Source organism: Ahaetulla prasina, chromosome 4 (assembly GCF_028640845.1).
Source record: "Ahaetulla prasina isolate Xishuangbanna chromosome 4, ASM2864084v1, whole genome shotgun sequence".
NCBI classification, from domain to species: Eukaryota; Metazoa; Chordata; class Lepidosauria; order Squamata; family Colubridae; genus Ahaetulla; species Ahaetulla prasina.
This window is the reverse complement of record NC_080542.1, coordinates 11,623,775-11,641,773: the sequence shown is the minus strand read 5'-3', so window position 1 is coordinate 11,641,773 and position 17,999 is coordinate 11,623,775. Positions and strand designations below refer to the sequence as shown.

At 42.1% G+C, this 17,999-nt stretch overlaps 1 protein-coding gene and 5 non-coding genes across 6 annotated transcripts in view; 3 read left to right on the top strand and 3 right to left on the bottom strand.

Moving 5' to 3' along the window:
• Positions 1-5,699: 5,699 nt before the first annotated feature.
• On the bottom strand, positions 5,700-5,771 carry TRNAG-UCC (transfer RNA glycine (anticodon UCC)). Its single transcript has one exon. It is a non-coding gene; the product is annotated as a tRNA-Gly (tRNA).
• Positions 5,772-7,770: 1,999 nt separating this feature from the next.
• TRNAP-UGG (transfer RNA proline (anticodon UGG)) lies at positions 7,771-7,842 on the top strand. Its single transcript has one exon. It is a non-coding gene; the product is annotated as a tRNA-Pro (tRNA).
• Positions 7,843-10,651: 2,809 nt separating this feature from the next.
• On the top strand, positions 10,652-10,740 carry TRNAI-UAU (transfer RNA isoleucine (anticodon UAU)). Its single transcript is given in 2 exon segments — positions 10,652-10,689; positions 10,705-10,740. It is a non-coding gene; the product is annotated as a tRNA-Ile (tRNA).
• Positions 10,741-11,267: 527 nt separating this feature from the next.
• Positions 11,268-11,341, bottom strand: TRNAI-AAU (transfer RNA isoleucine (anticodon AAU)). Its single transcript has one exon. It is a non-coding gene; the product is annotated as a tRNA-Ile (tRNA).
• Positions 11,342-15,155: 3,814 nt separating this feature from the next.
• TRNAS-GCU (transfer RNA serine (anticodon GCU)) lies at positions 15,156-15,237 on the top strand. Its single transcript has one exon. It is a non-coding gene; the product is annotated as a tRNA-Ser (tRNA).
• A 653-nt stretch (positions 15,238-15,890) lies between these two features.
• LOC131197905 (uncharacterized) overlaps positions 15,891-17,999 on the bottom strand; it is a 32,196-nt gene continuing 30,087 nt past the window's right edge. The window contains exon 4 of the mRNA XM_058182407.1: positions 15,891-16,346. Coding sequence (XP_058038390.1) covers positions 15,891-16,346 — 456 coding nt within the window. The remainder of the gene's footprint in view (positions 16,347-17,999) is intronic.

The following is a 17,999-nucleotide window of genomic DNA, read 5'->3' as shown; positions in this document are numbered from 1 at the left end:
TAGGACAGGAACGGTAGGCACGCTTGTGCTCTTATGCACGCCCCTTACAGACCTCTTAGGAATGGGGTGAGGTCAATAGTAGATAGTCTTTGGTTAAAGCTTTGGGGATTTTGGGAAGAGACCACAGAGTCAGGTAGTGTATTCCAAGCATTAACAACTCTGTTACTGAAGTCATATTTTCTGCAATCAAGATTGGAGCGGTTCACATTAAGCTTAAATCTATTGTGTGCTCGTGTATTGTTGCAATTGAAGCTGAAGTAGTCTTCGACAGGAAGGACATTGTAATAGATTATTCTATGAGTTAAACTCAGGTCATGTCGAAGGCGGTGGAGTTCTATATTTTCTAAACCCAGGATTTCAAGTGTGGTGGCATAAGGTATTTTGTTGTATTCAGAGGAGTGGAGAACTCTTCTTGTAAAATATTTCTGGACACGTTCAATTGTACTGATGTCAGAAATGTGGTATGGGTTCCAGACAGTCGAGCTGTATTCAAGAATTGGTCTAGCAAATGTTTTATATGCTGTGATTAGCAGTGTAGTGTTAGTAGTGTAGGAGTATAAAATGTGTAGCTTGAAAACTGCTTCTTGCGCTCTTTGAACTCAATCCATTTGGGAAGAGTCTTAAGAGGCCGCGCTTGCAACCGCTTTTCTTTTTTTTCTTTTCATATTTTTCTACAATAAATCTTTGATTTTGTTAATCAGACTTGTCTTGGAGTTGTGAGTATCAAATTTGGGGGTTTAAATCTCACACCACTGTCCTAAACCATGCTCCTCAGCCTTTCTGGGCCACGTATTGCGCACCTTGAGGGAACCCCAAATCGCCTAAGGCAGGGCTTCCCAATCCGCGGTGCGAGTTGATATTCCAGGGGCTGTGACAACTTGGGTTTAGAAGTTTCAAAATTAAAAGTATTGTTGTGCCTTGCCCACCCTCCTTTCCTCAGCCGGGCCCCTCCAATCTCCTGCTATTTGAGCCAGAGACTGATAGTGAAGAAGAGTGGCCTGGCATGCCTCCAGCCCCCAACCCTGGCACCATGCCCGGACAGACTGAGCAAACAAACCACCCTACAGCGTGTGAGCACGAAGCCAGCCACGAGCTAGAATTGCCGGCAGCTAAGCAGGAGGACGAAAAGTGGACAGATCCCCGCTTCCGGAGAATGGAGAGGCGACGTCAGCAAAAGGAAGGGAGGAGCAGGCCTGGATAAGTGCTGAGTCATGGAGCCACACCCCATGGCCTATATAAAGGATCTGCTTTTTGGCATTCCTTGAGTCAGGCAAAGTCTCATCTGGTTGCTGAAGTCACACCTTGGATTCCTGCCTGCCCTGAGAAATCTGAAAGGAATTTGGCAAAGCTGCAGAGGCTTCGTGGCCACACTTGATACAGACTTCCCAGACCCGGTCGTCAGAGGAGGAGTGGGACACGACAAGTATATAGGCATAACGATATACATATAATTTACTTTTGTAAAGGGGTGCGGGAATATCGGAAGCATTCTAGGGGCGTGGGGTATAGAAAAGTTTGGGAATCCCTGGCTTAAGGTTTGTGACGCTGGGTCCCCAAAGGCTTATCGGCTATCCTCACTTACTTTTAAGCAATAATTTCAACCGTAACCTCATCCCTGGTGCCTGACCACCAATCTTGCCGGTAATTATTCAGCAGTAATTATTTCAACAAAAGCCCCGGTAAGCCCCATCTCTGTTCTATGGCAGTTGCCCAATTAGATTTAAACATGGCTTCAGGACTTTTAAACACTAAAAACCACAGAGGACGCATGGTCAGGGCTGAGGATATTTTTAGCATGGATTCCTGCAGGGGGTTAGATCAGCACTCACCAACCGGTGGTCCGTGGACCACTGGTGGTCCACGAGAAAATTTTGGTCCGCAGAAAAATCATTTGCATTTTTTTTTATATTGCACTAAATAAGGGGTCCTCCAACTACGGCCCCTGGGCTGGATATGCACCATGAACACTTGTATTACTGCAGAGAGTCTCCCGCTTTGGGGTCTTTTTGTAGGTGGGGGGGTTGGTGGGGGGGGGAGAAATTCCAACTTGGGGTCTGCTTCAGCCTCCTGGTGGGGGGCTTTGGGGAAAGGCTGGGGGGAAGTGCCGCTGGTGGCGAAGAGCCGGAGGGCCTTGTTCCAGTGGGACTGCATCATGGCCTGGAAGTGGCTGACCATCTCAGCCCACTGAGCCTCCAGGCGCCGGTACCTGGCCTTGCACTCCCACAGGTCTTCCCTCTGCTTGGAAAGCCTATGCTCCTAGTCAGTGAGATACTTTGGGTGAGCCTCCTTCTTGATCAGATCTAATTTGAACTGAGCCAGCTGTTTTGCCAACTCTTTCTTGTGGTGGTTGCTTAGCTCCAACAACTGCTTCCAGTTGGGGCTCTAAGGAGCCCGGGCAGGGGAGGAGTGGCTGGGAGGGGAGGGGCGAGTAGAAGCTGCCAAGGCACCATTGACCCACCCAATCACATGACCATCTAGCCACGCCCACACAGCTGATCATTATTTTTAGTTGCGAAGTCATGTCTAACCCATTGCAACCCCATGGACAACATTCCTCCAGGTCTTCCTATCCTCTACTATCCTCTGGAGTCCATTTAAGCTCATGCCGACTGCTTCAGTGACTCCATCCAATCACCTGATTTTCTGTCGTCCCCTTCTTTTGACCTCAATCGTTCCCAGCATTAGGCTCTTCTCCATCCACCGATTATTAGGCAGATCATATTAGAGGTCCTTGGGATTTAAAATTATTATTTTTTGGTCCCTGATATCTGAAAGGTTGGTGATCTTTCACCAAAGAATTCAGGCCTTTGAACTCTGGTTCTGGAGAAGACTTCTGCAAGGTGGACTGCAAGGCGATCCAACCGGTCAGTCCTAGAGGAGATCAACCCTGACTGCTCTTTAGAAGGCCATATCTTGAAGATGAAAATCAAATACTTTGGCCACCTAATGAGAAGGAAGGTGTTGTGTCTGCACCCCCCGAACCGGGCCCCCTGCCAGAAAGTGACTTGGAAAGTGAGGGGGAAGGGCCATCAGGACTTACCTCGGGAGCACCAGCTTCCCTGGCTCAGCTCCAGGAGCCAGAGGCAGGCCAGGTGGAGGAGATAACGAGGCCTCCGTCCCCTGACTCTGTCCCGCCCCAGGCCACGACTCCAGACCCAGCTGATGGCAATCAGGCCTGGCTGGACCCTAGGTTTCGTAGGCAAGAGAGGCGGGAACAACAGAAGCAAGGGTGGGGCAGGCCTAGGAAGTGCTGAGTCATGGAGCCACACCCCATAGGATATAAAACCAGTGAGGGCTGCTATGCCTCTTCATAGCAGGCAATTCAACTGCTTAACTAAGAGCTGAAGTACTGTTTCTTCCTGGGTGACTCATCGGCATCGAGGGAGAAAACAAAGGCACTTGGCAGATGCTCACTAGTTTGCTGCCAGAGCTGATAGTGCCGCCTAATTAAGCCATCGCTCAGACTGAGGCGAGGAGGGACAGAACAGAAGGACTCACTGGAGAAGAGCCTAATGCTGGGAAAGATTGAGGGCAAAAGAAGACGAGGTGGCTAGATGAAGTCACTGAAGCAGATGTGTGAGTTTCAATGGACTCCAGAGGATGGTAGAGGACAGGAAGGCCTGGAGGAACATTGTCCATGGGGTCACAATGGGTCGGACACAACTTCGCAATTCAAAACAACAAAATTGGGATTTTTATCGAGACTAAAACAGTTGTAGCTGTACATATATGTATCCATGATTCATCCTTCATCCTGGGCTTAAATACAGTTGTTCAAATCACTTCAGGCCGAATCTGTAATTGTTTTATTAAATTTAGATACTGCCTAAACTTAGAGATCTCACTCTCAGAGAAATATGTTAAGAGACAAGGGTTCAAACCCTCAAAACTGCTTTCTCAGGATTCCCAGCTCAGATGGGGGGATGGGAGCTTAAGATGCATAGATTTCGGAGTCTTTTGGCTGTAAATGAAGCAGTGTGATTGAAAATGCACAGAGGTGATGAATCAGAAGAAGCTATTGATGAAAAACTGCATACAAGGCATGGATGCTAATAAAAGGAAATAAAGGTATTGCAATACATCTATGGAGCAATCGTTGCAAATAATGTAGATTAGCACAAATACGTTTTGGAAGTGAATAAAAAAAAAGACTACACAAAAAGACTACACAAAGAGTTAATGGAATTAAAAATAAGAGGGATCAGATGTTTGGGATGAAATTGAAGTGATGGAAGGAGTACTGTGTTTCAAAAAGTTGTATAGGAATAACACTTGCAGAACTATTAAAATATATGTGGCTTGTGCATCTGGCTGTGCAACTCATTTAACTGAAGTGAAAATTATTTCTGCACCTGATGAAAAATACATTTTTCTATTTTACTGGCTCTCAAATTTTGCAAATATTATCACCCTCTGCCATAATATCAAAATCAAAAAGAGGGCTGTGAAAATATTTACAGATCCCTCACATCCTGGACATAAACTGTTTCAATTCCTACCCTCAAAACGACGCTATAGAGCATTGCACACCAGAACAACTAGACACAATGACAGTTTCCCCCCGAAAACCATCACTCTGCTAAACAAAGAATTCCCTCAACACTGTCAAACTATTCACTAAGTCTGCACTACTATTAATCGTCTCATCGTTCCCATCACCCATCTCCTTCCACTTATGACTGCATGACTGTAACTTTGTTGCTTGTATCCTTACAATTTATATTGATATTGTTTCCTGATTGCTTATTTGTAACCTATGACTATCATTAAGTATTGTACCTTATGATTCTTGATGAAGGTATCTTTTCTTTTATGTACACTGAGAGTATCTGCACCAAGCCAAATTCCTTGTGTGTCCAATCACACTTGGCCAATAAAAAATTCCATTCCATTCTATTCTATTTATTCTATCTAATAAAATGAATTTTTGCAACCCCTCCATGAATAAAACTAATGATTTCACTCAAGAAAAAAAAAATGCACACAGCTATGGAAGTCCAATAAATGGTATTTCCCCCCCCCCCTGTAATTCTCCCTATCAGATGTCAAAATATCCCTGCCTTGAATTTCTAACTGCCTGGGCTGACATAGTTTTAGAAAATCTGTATTTAAAGATGTCGTAGAAATAGGACATTTTGCACCCTGGCTATTGTATTGTACTGTAGCATTTCATTATTCTTGGGAGTTATTTGCAGTGATTATATTTTGCAAACTGCCAAGAGGCCACTGAAGTGGTGGTGCATATAATGAATTAATAAAATGAATGAATAAATAAAATCCAAACAAGTACTAGGAAAAAAAAAGTTAACTCCTGGCGGTGCAGATTATTTTTTATTGATACAGGAACTCTAATAAAGTTACAGCAGATCCTGGGTTTATACGCACTTTCCATACATACTTTTTTAAAAACCCTACCCAGAAACTGCTTTTTCTACAACCCAGATTTTGCAGTTTCATTAAAAGGGAGATCAAAACAACTGGTTTTATTAGACTTCAGAGGTTTTTTTTTTTTAATCATTAGGAATTGTTCAGGCAGGAACATTTAGAGCAATCAATAAACTTAGTAAAATGTTTTTTTTTTAATCCTTTGCTAGTGAGGCAGGTTGGAAAAATGCCATTTTTTGCTGTTCTAAAAAAAAAATATGCAAAAGAAGAAACTACTGGAATGTCCTTTTAGGAAACAAGGAAAAAAACAGAACTGCGTTGGCCGGGAATCGAACCCGGGTCAACTGCTTGGAAGGCAGCTATGCTCACCACTATACCACCAACGCTTCGCAGATGAGTTTTTTTGGAAAATGTCTTTAGATCATAAGCGCGCTATGCATTTTTTTTATCAAGACACCAGGTGGCGCTGTTCGCTCTGCAAAATAAGATTCCACGTGTCGTTAACTTGCTGTGCCAATTTAACAGATGACAGACTAACAAGAGTTGGAAGGGACCTTATAGGTCATCTAGTCCAACCCCCCCGCCCAAGAATCGTACCCATCGTTACCGAATTTCCTTGCTGAAGCGGACAATCGATTGCAAGGAGTACGACGTTAAGTTTGCAGTGACTGTAATAACAGGGGTACTTCTAGTAGTAAACGAGAAGCATCCAGACATTTGCCACAGCAATGACAAATTTTGTTTTTAAATCAATGTAAAGTTACGGAGAAACATTGTTTCCTTCCTTTCTGTTCGCATCTAGCGACTTTCATTCAGCTTGGGGGGGGGGAAATGAAGCAGACTCCGTTCACTTCTGATATGTGGATAGGAGACCACCAGGAAATGCCAGGGTTGTAGGTTAAGATTGGAAATTGGAAAAAGCACCCCAGAAGAAAAACAGCAGAACAAACACTTTGTGCATGAGACTGTACACCATTAAATTTCTATCCCCTCTGTCTACATTTTATTTCTTGCCATGGACATGTATATATCCAAACTAGACTGTGTTGTTTTTTTGTGTCATAGAATATATATGGGTATATGCATAATTTTGTATTTATTAATTAATTTATTTTGTCATGTTTACGTAGTGGATATTGGAGGTGGTGACCTTTGAGAGCTGTATTGCAACGAAATTTCATTTTAATGTATGCTGATTAGTGTATATTCAAAGTGACAAATTATTATTCTGTTCTGTTCTATTCTGTTCTGTTCTGTTCTTGTGCTGTTCCATTCTAATTCTATTCTGTTCTTGTTCTGTTCTTGTTCTTGTTCTGTTCTTGTTCTGTTCCATTCTAATTCTAATTCTATTCTGTTCTTGTTCTGTTCTTGTTCCATTCCATTCTAATTCCATTCTGTTCTAATTCTATCCTGTTCTTGTTCTGTTCTTATTCTATTCTGTTCTGTTCTTGTTCTGTTCCATTCCATTGTAATTCTGTTCTGTTCTGTTCTTGTTCCATTCCATTCTAATTCCGTTCTGTTCTTGTTCTGTTCTTATTCTGTTAGACACAAGAACAGTTTTTGCCTGAATGCCATCACTCTGCTAAACAAATAATTCTCTCAACACTGTCAAACTATTTACTAAATTTGCACTACTATTAATCTTCTCATCACTCCCACCACCCATCTCCTTCCACTTACGACTGTAACTTTGTTGCTTGTATCCTTACGATTTATACTGATGTTATTTCCTGATTGCTTATTAGAGCCTATGACTATCATTAAGTATTCTATCATTAAGGGTTAAATTTGTACCCTATAACTATCATTAAGGGTTGTAAGTGTTGTACCTTGATGAAGGTATCTTTTCTTTTATGTACACTGAGAGCATATACACCAAGACAAATTCCTTGTGCATCCAATCACACTTAGCCAATAGAAAATTCTATTCTATTCTATTCTATTCTATTCTATTCTATTCTATTCTATTCTGTTCTGTTCTGTTCTGTTCTGTTCTGTTCTGTTCCTGTTCCTGTTCCTGTTCCTGTTCCTGTTCCTGTTCCTATCCTATCCTTTCCTATCCTATCCTATCCTATCCTATCCTATCCTATCCTATCCTATCCTATCCTATCCTACTTCTGTTCTATATGTTTTCTAATTATTCCCAAATAAGAGAACCAAACAGCAAAGAAAAGCAGAAGGAGGTGAACATGTATGCTGAGGCTCGGAAGTGAAACTCATTTATTTATTCCTGTCTGAAGCATCATGGTTAAAAAGCCCTTTGACTAAGCTTGATGTCCTCTAGAAACATGACACTTGAAATTATGCACCACCTGCCAAAACAAACAACTTCTTGGCTTTGCCCTCGTTCAGCTTATATGTCAAAGGAGAAAGTTTTTACTAGCTGGCTCGTTGGTCTAGGGGTATGATTCTCGCTTTGGGTGCGAGAGGTCCCGGGTTCAAATCCCGGACGAGCCCTTCTTTTGATTTTTTTTTTTGGGGGGGGGGTCTTTATTTGCAAGTATCCTGTTTAAATTTGAGAACAATGATAGCTGTACCAATCGTTGACATAACTGGTGGCTGAATCCTACCCAACCTCACAGGGGACAAAGTTATGGGAAGGCCTGTCAATTTGCATAAATTATATTTGAAATGTCATATGAAGAATCACCTATTTGCTAACCTAAAAGCTCTAACGAAGTCGGATCAGTGAGACAAAGTTACAAATCAATGAGACAAAGCTACAAACAGCTTGTCAGGAAAGGAGAGGGAAAAAGACAGTTGAAGAACAAACAAGCAAACAAACGCACAAAACTTAATTTACACTATGGAAACATAATTATAACACATAGTTTAAAGGAAAATATTTGATCATCGCTTGATTTAATCACCTTTTTGGGGGGGTTAATAAGAAATGCTTAACAAAAACAAACAAACAAGGAAACCCAATTAAGAGACTGATTTTGAACACTCTAAATGCCATTACTCTGCTTAACAAATAATTCCCACAACACTGTCAAATAATTTACTAAGACTTTATTACTATTATTCTTCTCTTCCTTACTAGTATCTATCCCTTCCTACTCATTACTATAACCATGTGGCTTGTACTTTCAATTATATTGTTTTTATTTGTTTCCTAGTACGATTTGATAGCTTATTAGTAACCTTGACTATCACTAAGTGTTATATCTTTTTATTGTTGATGAATGTATTTTATTCTCCTTTATGTACACTGAGAGCATATACACAAAAGACAAATTCCTTGTGTGTCCATCCATTTCTTATTCTTCGTCAATAAAGAATTCTATTCTATTCTATTCTATTCTGTTCTGTTCTTCCATATTGTTGCCAGAGTGTTTCCTATTTTGTAGTCAATTTTGTGTGGGCTTTCACTCTTGGAAATAAGTTTCCTCCTCTTCAAATACAGGTAGTGGTCAATTTACGGCCACAATTGACCCCAACATTTATGTTGCTAAGTGAGACATTCACTAAGTGAATTTTGGCCCATTTTATCTACCTTGCGTGCTACAGTTGTTAAGCGAATCATTGCAATTGTTAAGTTAGTCCCATGGTTGTTAAGGGGAGTCTGCTTCCCACATTGAGATTGCTTGTTGGAAGGTCACCAAAGTGGAGAACCGGTACTGGAAATTTTGAGTAGTTTGGAGAACTGGCAAATACCACCTCTGGCTGGCCCCAGAGTGGGGTGGGAATGGGGATTTTGCAGTATCCTTCCCCCTGGAGTGGGGTGGGAATGCAGATTTTGAAGTATCCTTCCCCCTGGAGTTGGGTGGGAATGGAGATTTTGCAGTATCCTTCCCCTGGAGTGGGGAGGGAATGGGGTTTTTGCAGTATCCTTCCCCCAGGAGTGGGGATGGGAATGGAGATTTTGCAGTATCCTTCTCCCAGGAGTAGGATGGGAATGGGGATTTTGCAGTATCCTTCCCCCAGGAGTGGGATGGGAATGGAGATTTTGCAATATCCTTCACCTGGAGTGGGATGGGAATGGGGATTTTGCAGTATCCTTCTGCTGGAGTGGGATGGGAATGGGATTTTGCAGTATCCTTCCCCTGGAGTGGGGAGGGAATGGGGATTTTGCAATATCCTTCGCCTGGAGTGGGATGGGAATGGGGATTTTGCAGTATCCTTCCGCTGGAGTGGGATGGGAATGGGGATTTTGCAGTATCCTTCCCCAGGGGTGGGATGGGAATGGAGATTTTGCAATATCCTTCACCTGGAGTGGGATGGGAATGGGGATTTTGCAGTATCCTTCCCCTGGAGTCGGGTGGGAATTATTTATTTTATTTATTTTATTTTTCATATTTTTATACCGCCCTATCTCCCTAGGGACTCAGGGCGGTTTACAGGCAGATAAAAATACATATATATACACAATAAAACATCAAATTAAAAAACTTATTCTAAATAGCCAATTAATTAAAATATCAGAATACATAATAAAACCCATTAAAACCAGTTAAATTTAAAATCTAAAATCTAGTCCAGTCCTGCGCAGATGAATAGGTGAGTTTTAAGCTCGCGGCGAAAGGTTCGGAGCTCCGGAAGTTGACGAAGTCCTGGGGGGAGCTCGTTCCAAAGGGTGGAAGCCCCCACAGAGAAGGCCCTTTCCCTGGGTGTCGCCAGACGGCATTGCCTAGCCGACGGCACCCTGAGGAGTCCCTCTCTGTGAGAGCGCACGGGTTGGTGAGAGGTATTCGGTAGCAGCAGACGGTCCTGTAAATAGCCCGGCCCTATGCCATGGAGCGCATAGGAATGGGGATTTTGCAGTATTCTTCCCCCAGGAGTGGGCTGGGAGTGGAGATTTTGCAGTATCCTTCCCCTGCTATGCCCACTAAGCTCTGTCCACCAAGTCACACCACACCCAGCAAGCCGGTGGTATGAAAAAAACTTTGACTGGTAGTAAAAAAAAAACTTTGAATTTTACCACTGGTCGAGTTATTTAAAAATTCATAGTTTGCATACTTGTTGCTGTATTCATTACAATAAGATTGATCCTATAACTCTATGTCAAGATAACTTCCAACAGTATATAACCTCATCATAAACTTCTCTCCATAGTAACATTTGACACTTGAAGCACACTATTTGATGGAGATGAAAAGTATTATAAATAAAATAAAGAAAACTTTTTAAAAAAACAATAAAGAAGAAGAAAACTAAGCAAAGTGTATCCGAACCACCTTATCCCCAGTTTAAGAAAAAAAAAAGCATTAGAATGAACCTAGAGATCGGCGGGGGGAGGTTTTCCATCAACGATTCTCGCAGCGCTCCAGTGGCGCAATCGGTTAGCGCGCGGTACTTATACAGCAGTACTAAGCAATGCCGAGGTCGTGAGTTCGAGCCTCACCTGGAGCAGTTTTTTTAAAAAAATATTATTATTTCTTGGGGGGGAGCCTTTTTTTTTTATGTGTCATGTCAAAGCTATTAAGCAATTCCAGAGTTTTGACAGTTCTACTTTTCCTCTGTAAAGAAAACTGGGATTTCTGGAGCTTTCTCCAGTAAGTAAGTAAATAAATAAGTAAGAAAGTAGGGAAAGGAAGGGAAAAATAGAAATATACTTTGATTTTCTCTGCAGAGTGCCAATTGGGAATCTCTGGCTTCTTCTAGAAATCGGTGGTATTGCATAACTTCCAATTTTATCCCCTCCCCCAGTTTAGTTTTAAAATGTTTTAAAAAATTTTTTTAAAAAAGAAAAATCCTCCCAAATATAAATACATTTCTAGAGAATTGCAAGATCTGCAATGAATGTTGGTGTTCCACCAGATAGGAAAAGGACTTCTACCATCTATACCAGATGGAACGGTGTTATCTTGGAAACGAAAATGAAATTGCCCTGCCATTCATTTTATACTTTAAAAAAAAAAAGTATTGAAAAAAAGGAGTGGCCCGTACGGGGATCGAACCCGCGACCTTGGCGTTATTAGCACCACGCTCTAACCAACTGAGCTAACCGGCCCTCGTGTAAAATGGGTTATTTTAATCCCTCGTTGCAGAAAAGGCGGGAAAAAAATTACTTGCAACTTGCAAGAAGGCCTTTAAAGTTCAGAGTCACAATTTAACTAACCCAAAAACTTAATTTTATAAAGTACATACCTATCCTATGAAAAGAAGGCCTGTGGAATAAAATGACACGATTGTCAGAAATACAAATAGTATGACACTTTACTGGGCGTTTATTAAAATATGTTAAGGCTGCTTAGCGTAACTGTTTTAAGGATATTACTGAGAATATACTGCAGCTAAATGGATATTAATTTTTTTTGGTAAAGATTGTTTTATTTTTTACACACAAACAACAACATACAATGCATCTTCTCTGAACAGAATATCGGCCAGGTTACGTGTTCATACCAAATATAATTCTCCTCCAACACATCATACATGTTTTCATCAATTACGTTTTCTCTTATTTTTATTTTCCTTCTTTCATTGCTCTTTATTAATCTAATCTTACCCTTCACCCCAAATTTTAATCTTTTATCAAATTTTCCTTCTTTTCCCCTCCCCTTTTCTACTCCCATTTGTATTAAACTCTTATATTCCCATTTAATATTTATATTCTTTTATATCTTCTACTTATCCAACATCAACATCAATCATATCTTTACAATTCATTGACAATTCATATAGTATTAACCATACTCAAAAAAAAAGAAAAGAAAAAGAAAAAGCAAGAACACTCAGTTTTTCTTCATAATATCTTCTCTAGAATATCATTAATGAAGTCCATAATAACCTTCAAACGTTTTTTCTCATTTTAAATTCTATTATCAATATTTAAATCATTTAATATATTGCCAATTCTTTTTTATGCTCTCAAATCCATTGATACTTCAACCAGTATATCCTTCAGTCCGTTTTTATTTTTCTCCTTTTTTTCTTCCTCCTCTTTTTTTCTTTTTTTTTCTTAAAATTCTCTACGCTCTTTGCTTGTCCTGTATTTCCATCCATTCTCCTTCTCCCCTCTTCCCCCGTTTTTATCTTTTCTCTATTAATCCCAAATTGATCCTTTAACTTTGTATTTTTTTTTCTTCCTTTCTTTCTCTCCTTGTCTCTTCCTTCCCTCCTTATTTTTGTTTGCCCTCCTTATTTGCGATATTTTTCCATTTACTCTCCTCATTCAGCTAAATGGATATTAATGAAAGCCTGACTGGGTGGCTTTCGATCAGAAAGGTTGGCAGTTTCGGCGGTACGAATCCCTAGTACAGGTCTCTTGCGTGAGCAGGGGGGTTGGACTAGATGACCTCCAGAGTCCTTTCCAACTGTTACTGTTAAAAGTAATCATGCATTCCCCACCCACCCCTGTCCTAGAGAATGAAATATTTTGGGGGATATTAAAAGAGGCAGAATATTATATTTTCCCAAGGCAGAAATGGAAGAATAATGTTTTTAAAGGCCTAAAGCGGCCCCAGTCTTTCTTTCTTAATAGCCTCCAGCAGATATCTGAAGTCTTTAGAGACAGAGAGTTTGTGCCCATTAAAAAATCCAGTTGAATATATTCATATACAAAATATGATGGGATTAACCCACAAGACAGACGCAGACTTCAGAGAATTAGAACTGCAGAAAAAAACAATGGCTACCAACCTGCCTTCCATTGAGGACCTGTATACTGCACGAATCAAAAAGAGGGCTGTGAAAATATTTATAGACCCCTCACATCCTGGACATAAACTGTTTCAACTCCTACCCTCAAAACGACGCTATAGAGCACTGCACACCAGAACAACTAGACACAAGAACAGTTTCTTCCTGAACGCCATCACTCTGCTAAACAAATAAGTCCCCCAACATTGTCAAACTATTGACTAAGTATGCACTACTATTAATCTTCTCATTGTTCCCCATCACCTATCTCCTTCCACTTATGACTGTAATTTTGTTGCTTGTATCCTTATGATTTATACTGATATTGTTTCCTGATTGCTTGTTTGTACCCTATGGCTATCATTAAGTGTTGTCCCTTATGATTCTTGATGAACGTATCTTTTCTTTTATGTACACTGAGAGCATATGCACCAAGACAATTTCCTTGTGTGTCCAATCACACTTGACCAATAAAAATTTCTATTCTATTCTGTTCTGTTCTGTTCTGTTCTGTTCTATTCTACCATAGTCTCAATTGGGAAAATGTGACCAATCCTAGACCAGGCCAAGTCCCAAAACCCCATGGAATTTCTAGAAAGCCTGGCACTGACAAATCAGCCATCAACAGACACATAGACATAAACAACATCTACAGACTATCCGAAAGAGACAATCAACCAGCCCAAGAGAGAACAAAAAGACGCCAGCCACCTCTCCACCCAGTAATAAGCATTCAGATCAGCATAGAATCTATGCTCCTCCTGGTGCCCATTACAACGCAAAGCATTGGTCACTCGGGGAGATGCGCAACTTTCTCTCTGCCTTGAGAAACTGGCCCGGCCCTGCTGCAGCTGATGCTCTGCATTGTAAAGGGCTCCAAGAAGAGCAGGGGACGTCGTCTCCCCCATTGTGAAGCACACTAAATTTAAGTGTGCTGTGCAAGCATGGAGGTGTCAAGAGCACCGGCATTAGCCGCAGCCGGCCCGGCCCAGTGTTTCGGGGCAGAGAAAAAGTCGCGCGTCTCCCCGAGTGACTGAAGCGCACGCAGCACCAACGAGGGCTAGAAGAAGTGGCAAGTACAGGGCCACTTCCCACTGTCGCCCTTACCTTCTATTATTATATATTATTATATTATATTCACTACTATTAATCTTCTCATCGTTTTCATCACCAATCTCTTTCCACTTATGACTGTATGACTGTAACTTTTTGTTGCTATCACTAAGGGTTAAATTGCAACCTATGACCATCATTTGTGTTGTAAATGTTGTACCTTTGATGAAGGTATTTTTTTTTCTTTTTCTTTTATGTACACTGAGAGCAAATGCACCAAGACAAATTCCTTGTGTGTCCAATCACAGTTGGCCAATAAACTTTATTCTATTCTATTCTATTCTATTCTATTCTATTCTATTCTATTCTATTCTATTCTATTCTATTCTCAGCCAAGGAGTGACTGGGAGGGGAGGACAAGGGGCCAGCCAATGGTGGGATCCGGTTCATCAGGGAGCCACAGCAAGGGGCCCAAAGAGCTGCATGCAGCTCCAGAGCCGCAGGTTGCCGACACCCGGCATAGATCAACTCCAAGGTTAACTTCAGACCCACAATGAAGTAACATGATCGCCTTTTGTCACCAACTTCCTTAACAAACACCTGACTTAACAACTGCAAGGATTCCTTTAACACCAGAAGTCCTAAAATGGGGCAAAACTCAACAAATGTTTCACTTCGTGACATAAATTTTGGGCTTGGTTGCGGTCATAAGTCAAGGACTGCCTGATTTCTTAAAAAAAACCAAAAACCTAGTAATTTGTATCAGTGGCACCTCAAGGAAGTTCAGGCACCCCCCCAAAGAAGGTCTTAAGTTTTTACACACACAACTCCTGAGTCATATTCAGAATCTTGCTAGACTAACTTGTTTTTAAATCACTCAACACACGAAAGAAACATAATTAGTGTACCTAGCACTTCCATTCTCCCTAGTATTGTAATAAGACGGTGAATCCAGTATTTTTCTCCTGCTTGTAATACAGGATAGAGTAACTTTCCCACAGAGCGAAATACTTAATGAGTAACTTATGTAACATGAAGACAAGAAAAAAAATTGACAGAAAGAAGTAAAAAAAACAAACATCAGAGACGTTAAGGATTAGAGTAATTTAGTCAAACCAATCTAAGATACAGACGAGGTGGCCGAGTGGTTAAGGCGATGGACTGCTAATCCATTGTGCTCTGCACGCGTGGGTTCGAATCCCACCTTCGTCGTTCTTAATTTTTTTTTAAAAAAAGTTCAAGTATTAATCAAAAAACGCCAAATCCGAAGGTGCGTTAAGATTAAAGGTCTGTATAAACAGCACCGGTCATTAAAAGCGGTACTAGTTAGCTCCTGTAGCGCTGCCAGGAATTTACCGGTGGCAGGCTTGTATTTGTGCAATGCACCCCCTGGGATCATTTTGCACGGGCAATTTTTATTCACCTTCGCCGATCCAAGTCACCGAATTTCGAAAAACCCACCGAAATCGACACGTGCACCGGGGCCAAATGAGATCGGTCGCGCTGCAAATAATAGAGACACTGCACAAAACGTTTTTATTCACCTACCTGGGTTGTTTAGAAGCGGGGCTTAGGTAAAAATAAAATATTAAGTGTAAATGGAAACCACCAAGAGACTCGGGACTATGTAGAACGAAGGCTGCAGGGAAAAGTGGCAAATAATCCCACTGAAAATGGGTTTTGTGCAAAGTGATTAGAAACCATGCAAGAGTTAAAAGGACTTTTTTTAAAAACGTTAAAAATCAAGAAATGAAGCCAGCTCTTTTCTGGAAGCGGTGAATGGCTCTTAAAAGAGCCGTTAAGCACGATGCCTTTTCCAGTCTTTCCCCACCCCATTTTCCCCTTAGCCAAGCCTGGGCGGCTTGTTACGCCCTCTCCCCGCGGATGCGGCGGGCCAGCTGGATGTCCTTGGGCATGATGGTGACGCGCTTGGCGTGGATGGCGCACAGGTTGGTGTCCTCGAAGAGCCCCACCAGGTAAGCCTCGCTCGCCTCCTGCAGAGCCATGACGGCCGAGCTCTGGAAGCGCAGGTCGGTCTTGAAATCCTGCGCGATCTCGCGCACCAGCCGCTGGAAGGGCAGCTTGCGGATCAGCAGCTCCGTCGACTTCTGGTAGCGGCGGATCTCGCGGAGGGCCACGGTGCCCGGCCGGTAGCGGTGAGGCTTTTTCACGCCGCCCGTGGCCGGCGCGCTCTTCCTCGCCGCCTTGGTGGCCAGCTGCTTGCGGGGCGCCTTCCCGCCGGTTGACTTGCGAGCCGTTTGCTTGGTACGAGCCATCCTTCTTTCTAGCGCTCCGCCTGCTGCTGCTCCTCCTCCTCCTCGCTGGGATTCGAATAAAGGGAAGCGAGTCTTCGCGCCCGTTCTTTTATAGCCGGCTCGATCGCCTCTGATTGGCTGGGATAAGAAAGACGCTATTCGAATGTTGGGGATGCGTCGGTGATTGGCCAGAATTAGAAAACCAGGCGAGGCCTAGAATCCTAAGCAAGTGTCAATGGAACAGGTTAACTAATATAGTATAAACTAATTGGTTTTTACCGTTTTTAGTGATTTGGGTTTTTAATGCTTATTTATTATATTGTTTTTTAATATGCCTGTGAACCGCCCTGAGTCCTACGGGAGATGGTGCGGTATAAAAGTATGATTAATAAATAAATAAATAAATATAGGTAACAGTAACAGTAACAGAGTTGGAAGGGACCTTGGAGGTCATGTAGTCCAACCCCCTGCTCACGCAGGAGAAAGAAGGATGGCTCGCACCAAGAAAACGGCTTGCAAGTCGACCGGCGGGGAGGCAGATTTCAGAGAATTCGATCATCAGAGGCTTTTTTTTTTAACTTTTAAAAGCATTTTTTCTTCAGCTGAAAAAAAATGCTTTTAAAAGTAAAAAAAAAGCCTCTGATGATCTCACAGCTCAGCTGGGATTTCCATAACCCTTTAAAAGCATTTTTTCTACAATCTCTTCGGGCTGTAAAAAAAATGCTTTTTAAAGGTTCTGGCGATCAGGCAACTCAGCTGGGATCGTCAGAACCCTTTAAAAGCAATTTTCAGCCGAAGAGGTTGTTAAAAAAAATTCTTTTAAAAGGCTCCTCTGGCGATCCCAGCTGAGTTGCCTGATCAGAGGGAGCCCCTCGTGGCTCCCGTGTGACACCTATCCTGCGCAGACTGCACTGGCTACCTGTGGCCTTCCGGGTGCGCTTCAAGGTGCTGGTGACAATCTTTAAAGCGCTCCATGGCATAGGGCCGGGCTATTTACGGGACCGCCTACTGCTACCAAATACCTCTCACCGACCCGTGCGCTCTCACAGGGAGGGACTCCTCAGGGTGCCGTCAGCTAGGCAGTGCCGTCTGGCGACACCCAGGGGAAGGGCCTTCTCTGTGGGGGCTCCCACCCTCTGGAACGAACTCCCTCCAGGACTTCGTCAACTTCCGGACCTCCGAACCTTTCGTCGCGAGCTTAAAACACACCTATTCATCTGCGCGGGACTGGATTAGATTTTAAAAAATTGGTTTTAAGGGGTTTTTATTATTTATATTGTTTTAAAAATTAGGCTATAGAATAAGTTTTTTAATTGTTGTTTTTAATCTGTATTTATATGTGTTTTAACTGCCTGTGAACCGCCCTGAGTCCTTAGGGAGATAGGGCGGTATATAAATATAAATAAATAAATAAATAAAATAAATCATCAGAGGCTTTTAAAAGCATTTTTTTTACCTCTTCGGCTGAAGAGGTTGTAGAAAAAAATGCTTTTAAAAGTTAAAAAAAAATTGGCCATGCCCACCCAGTCACATTACCCCACCACCACCAAGCCACGCCCACAGAACCGGTAGTAACAAATTTTACATTTCACCTCTGGTCCGGGGGTAGTTTTCACTTACTTTCCCTACCGGTTCGCAAATGTGAGTGTGTGTGTGTTTGTGCACGCGCGCGCTTCGCTCGCATGTACTCCATCCACGCATGCGCTCAGCCTTCCATGC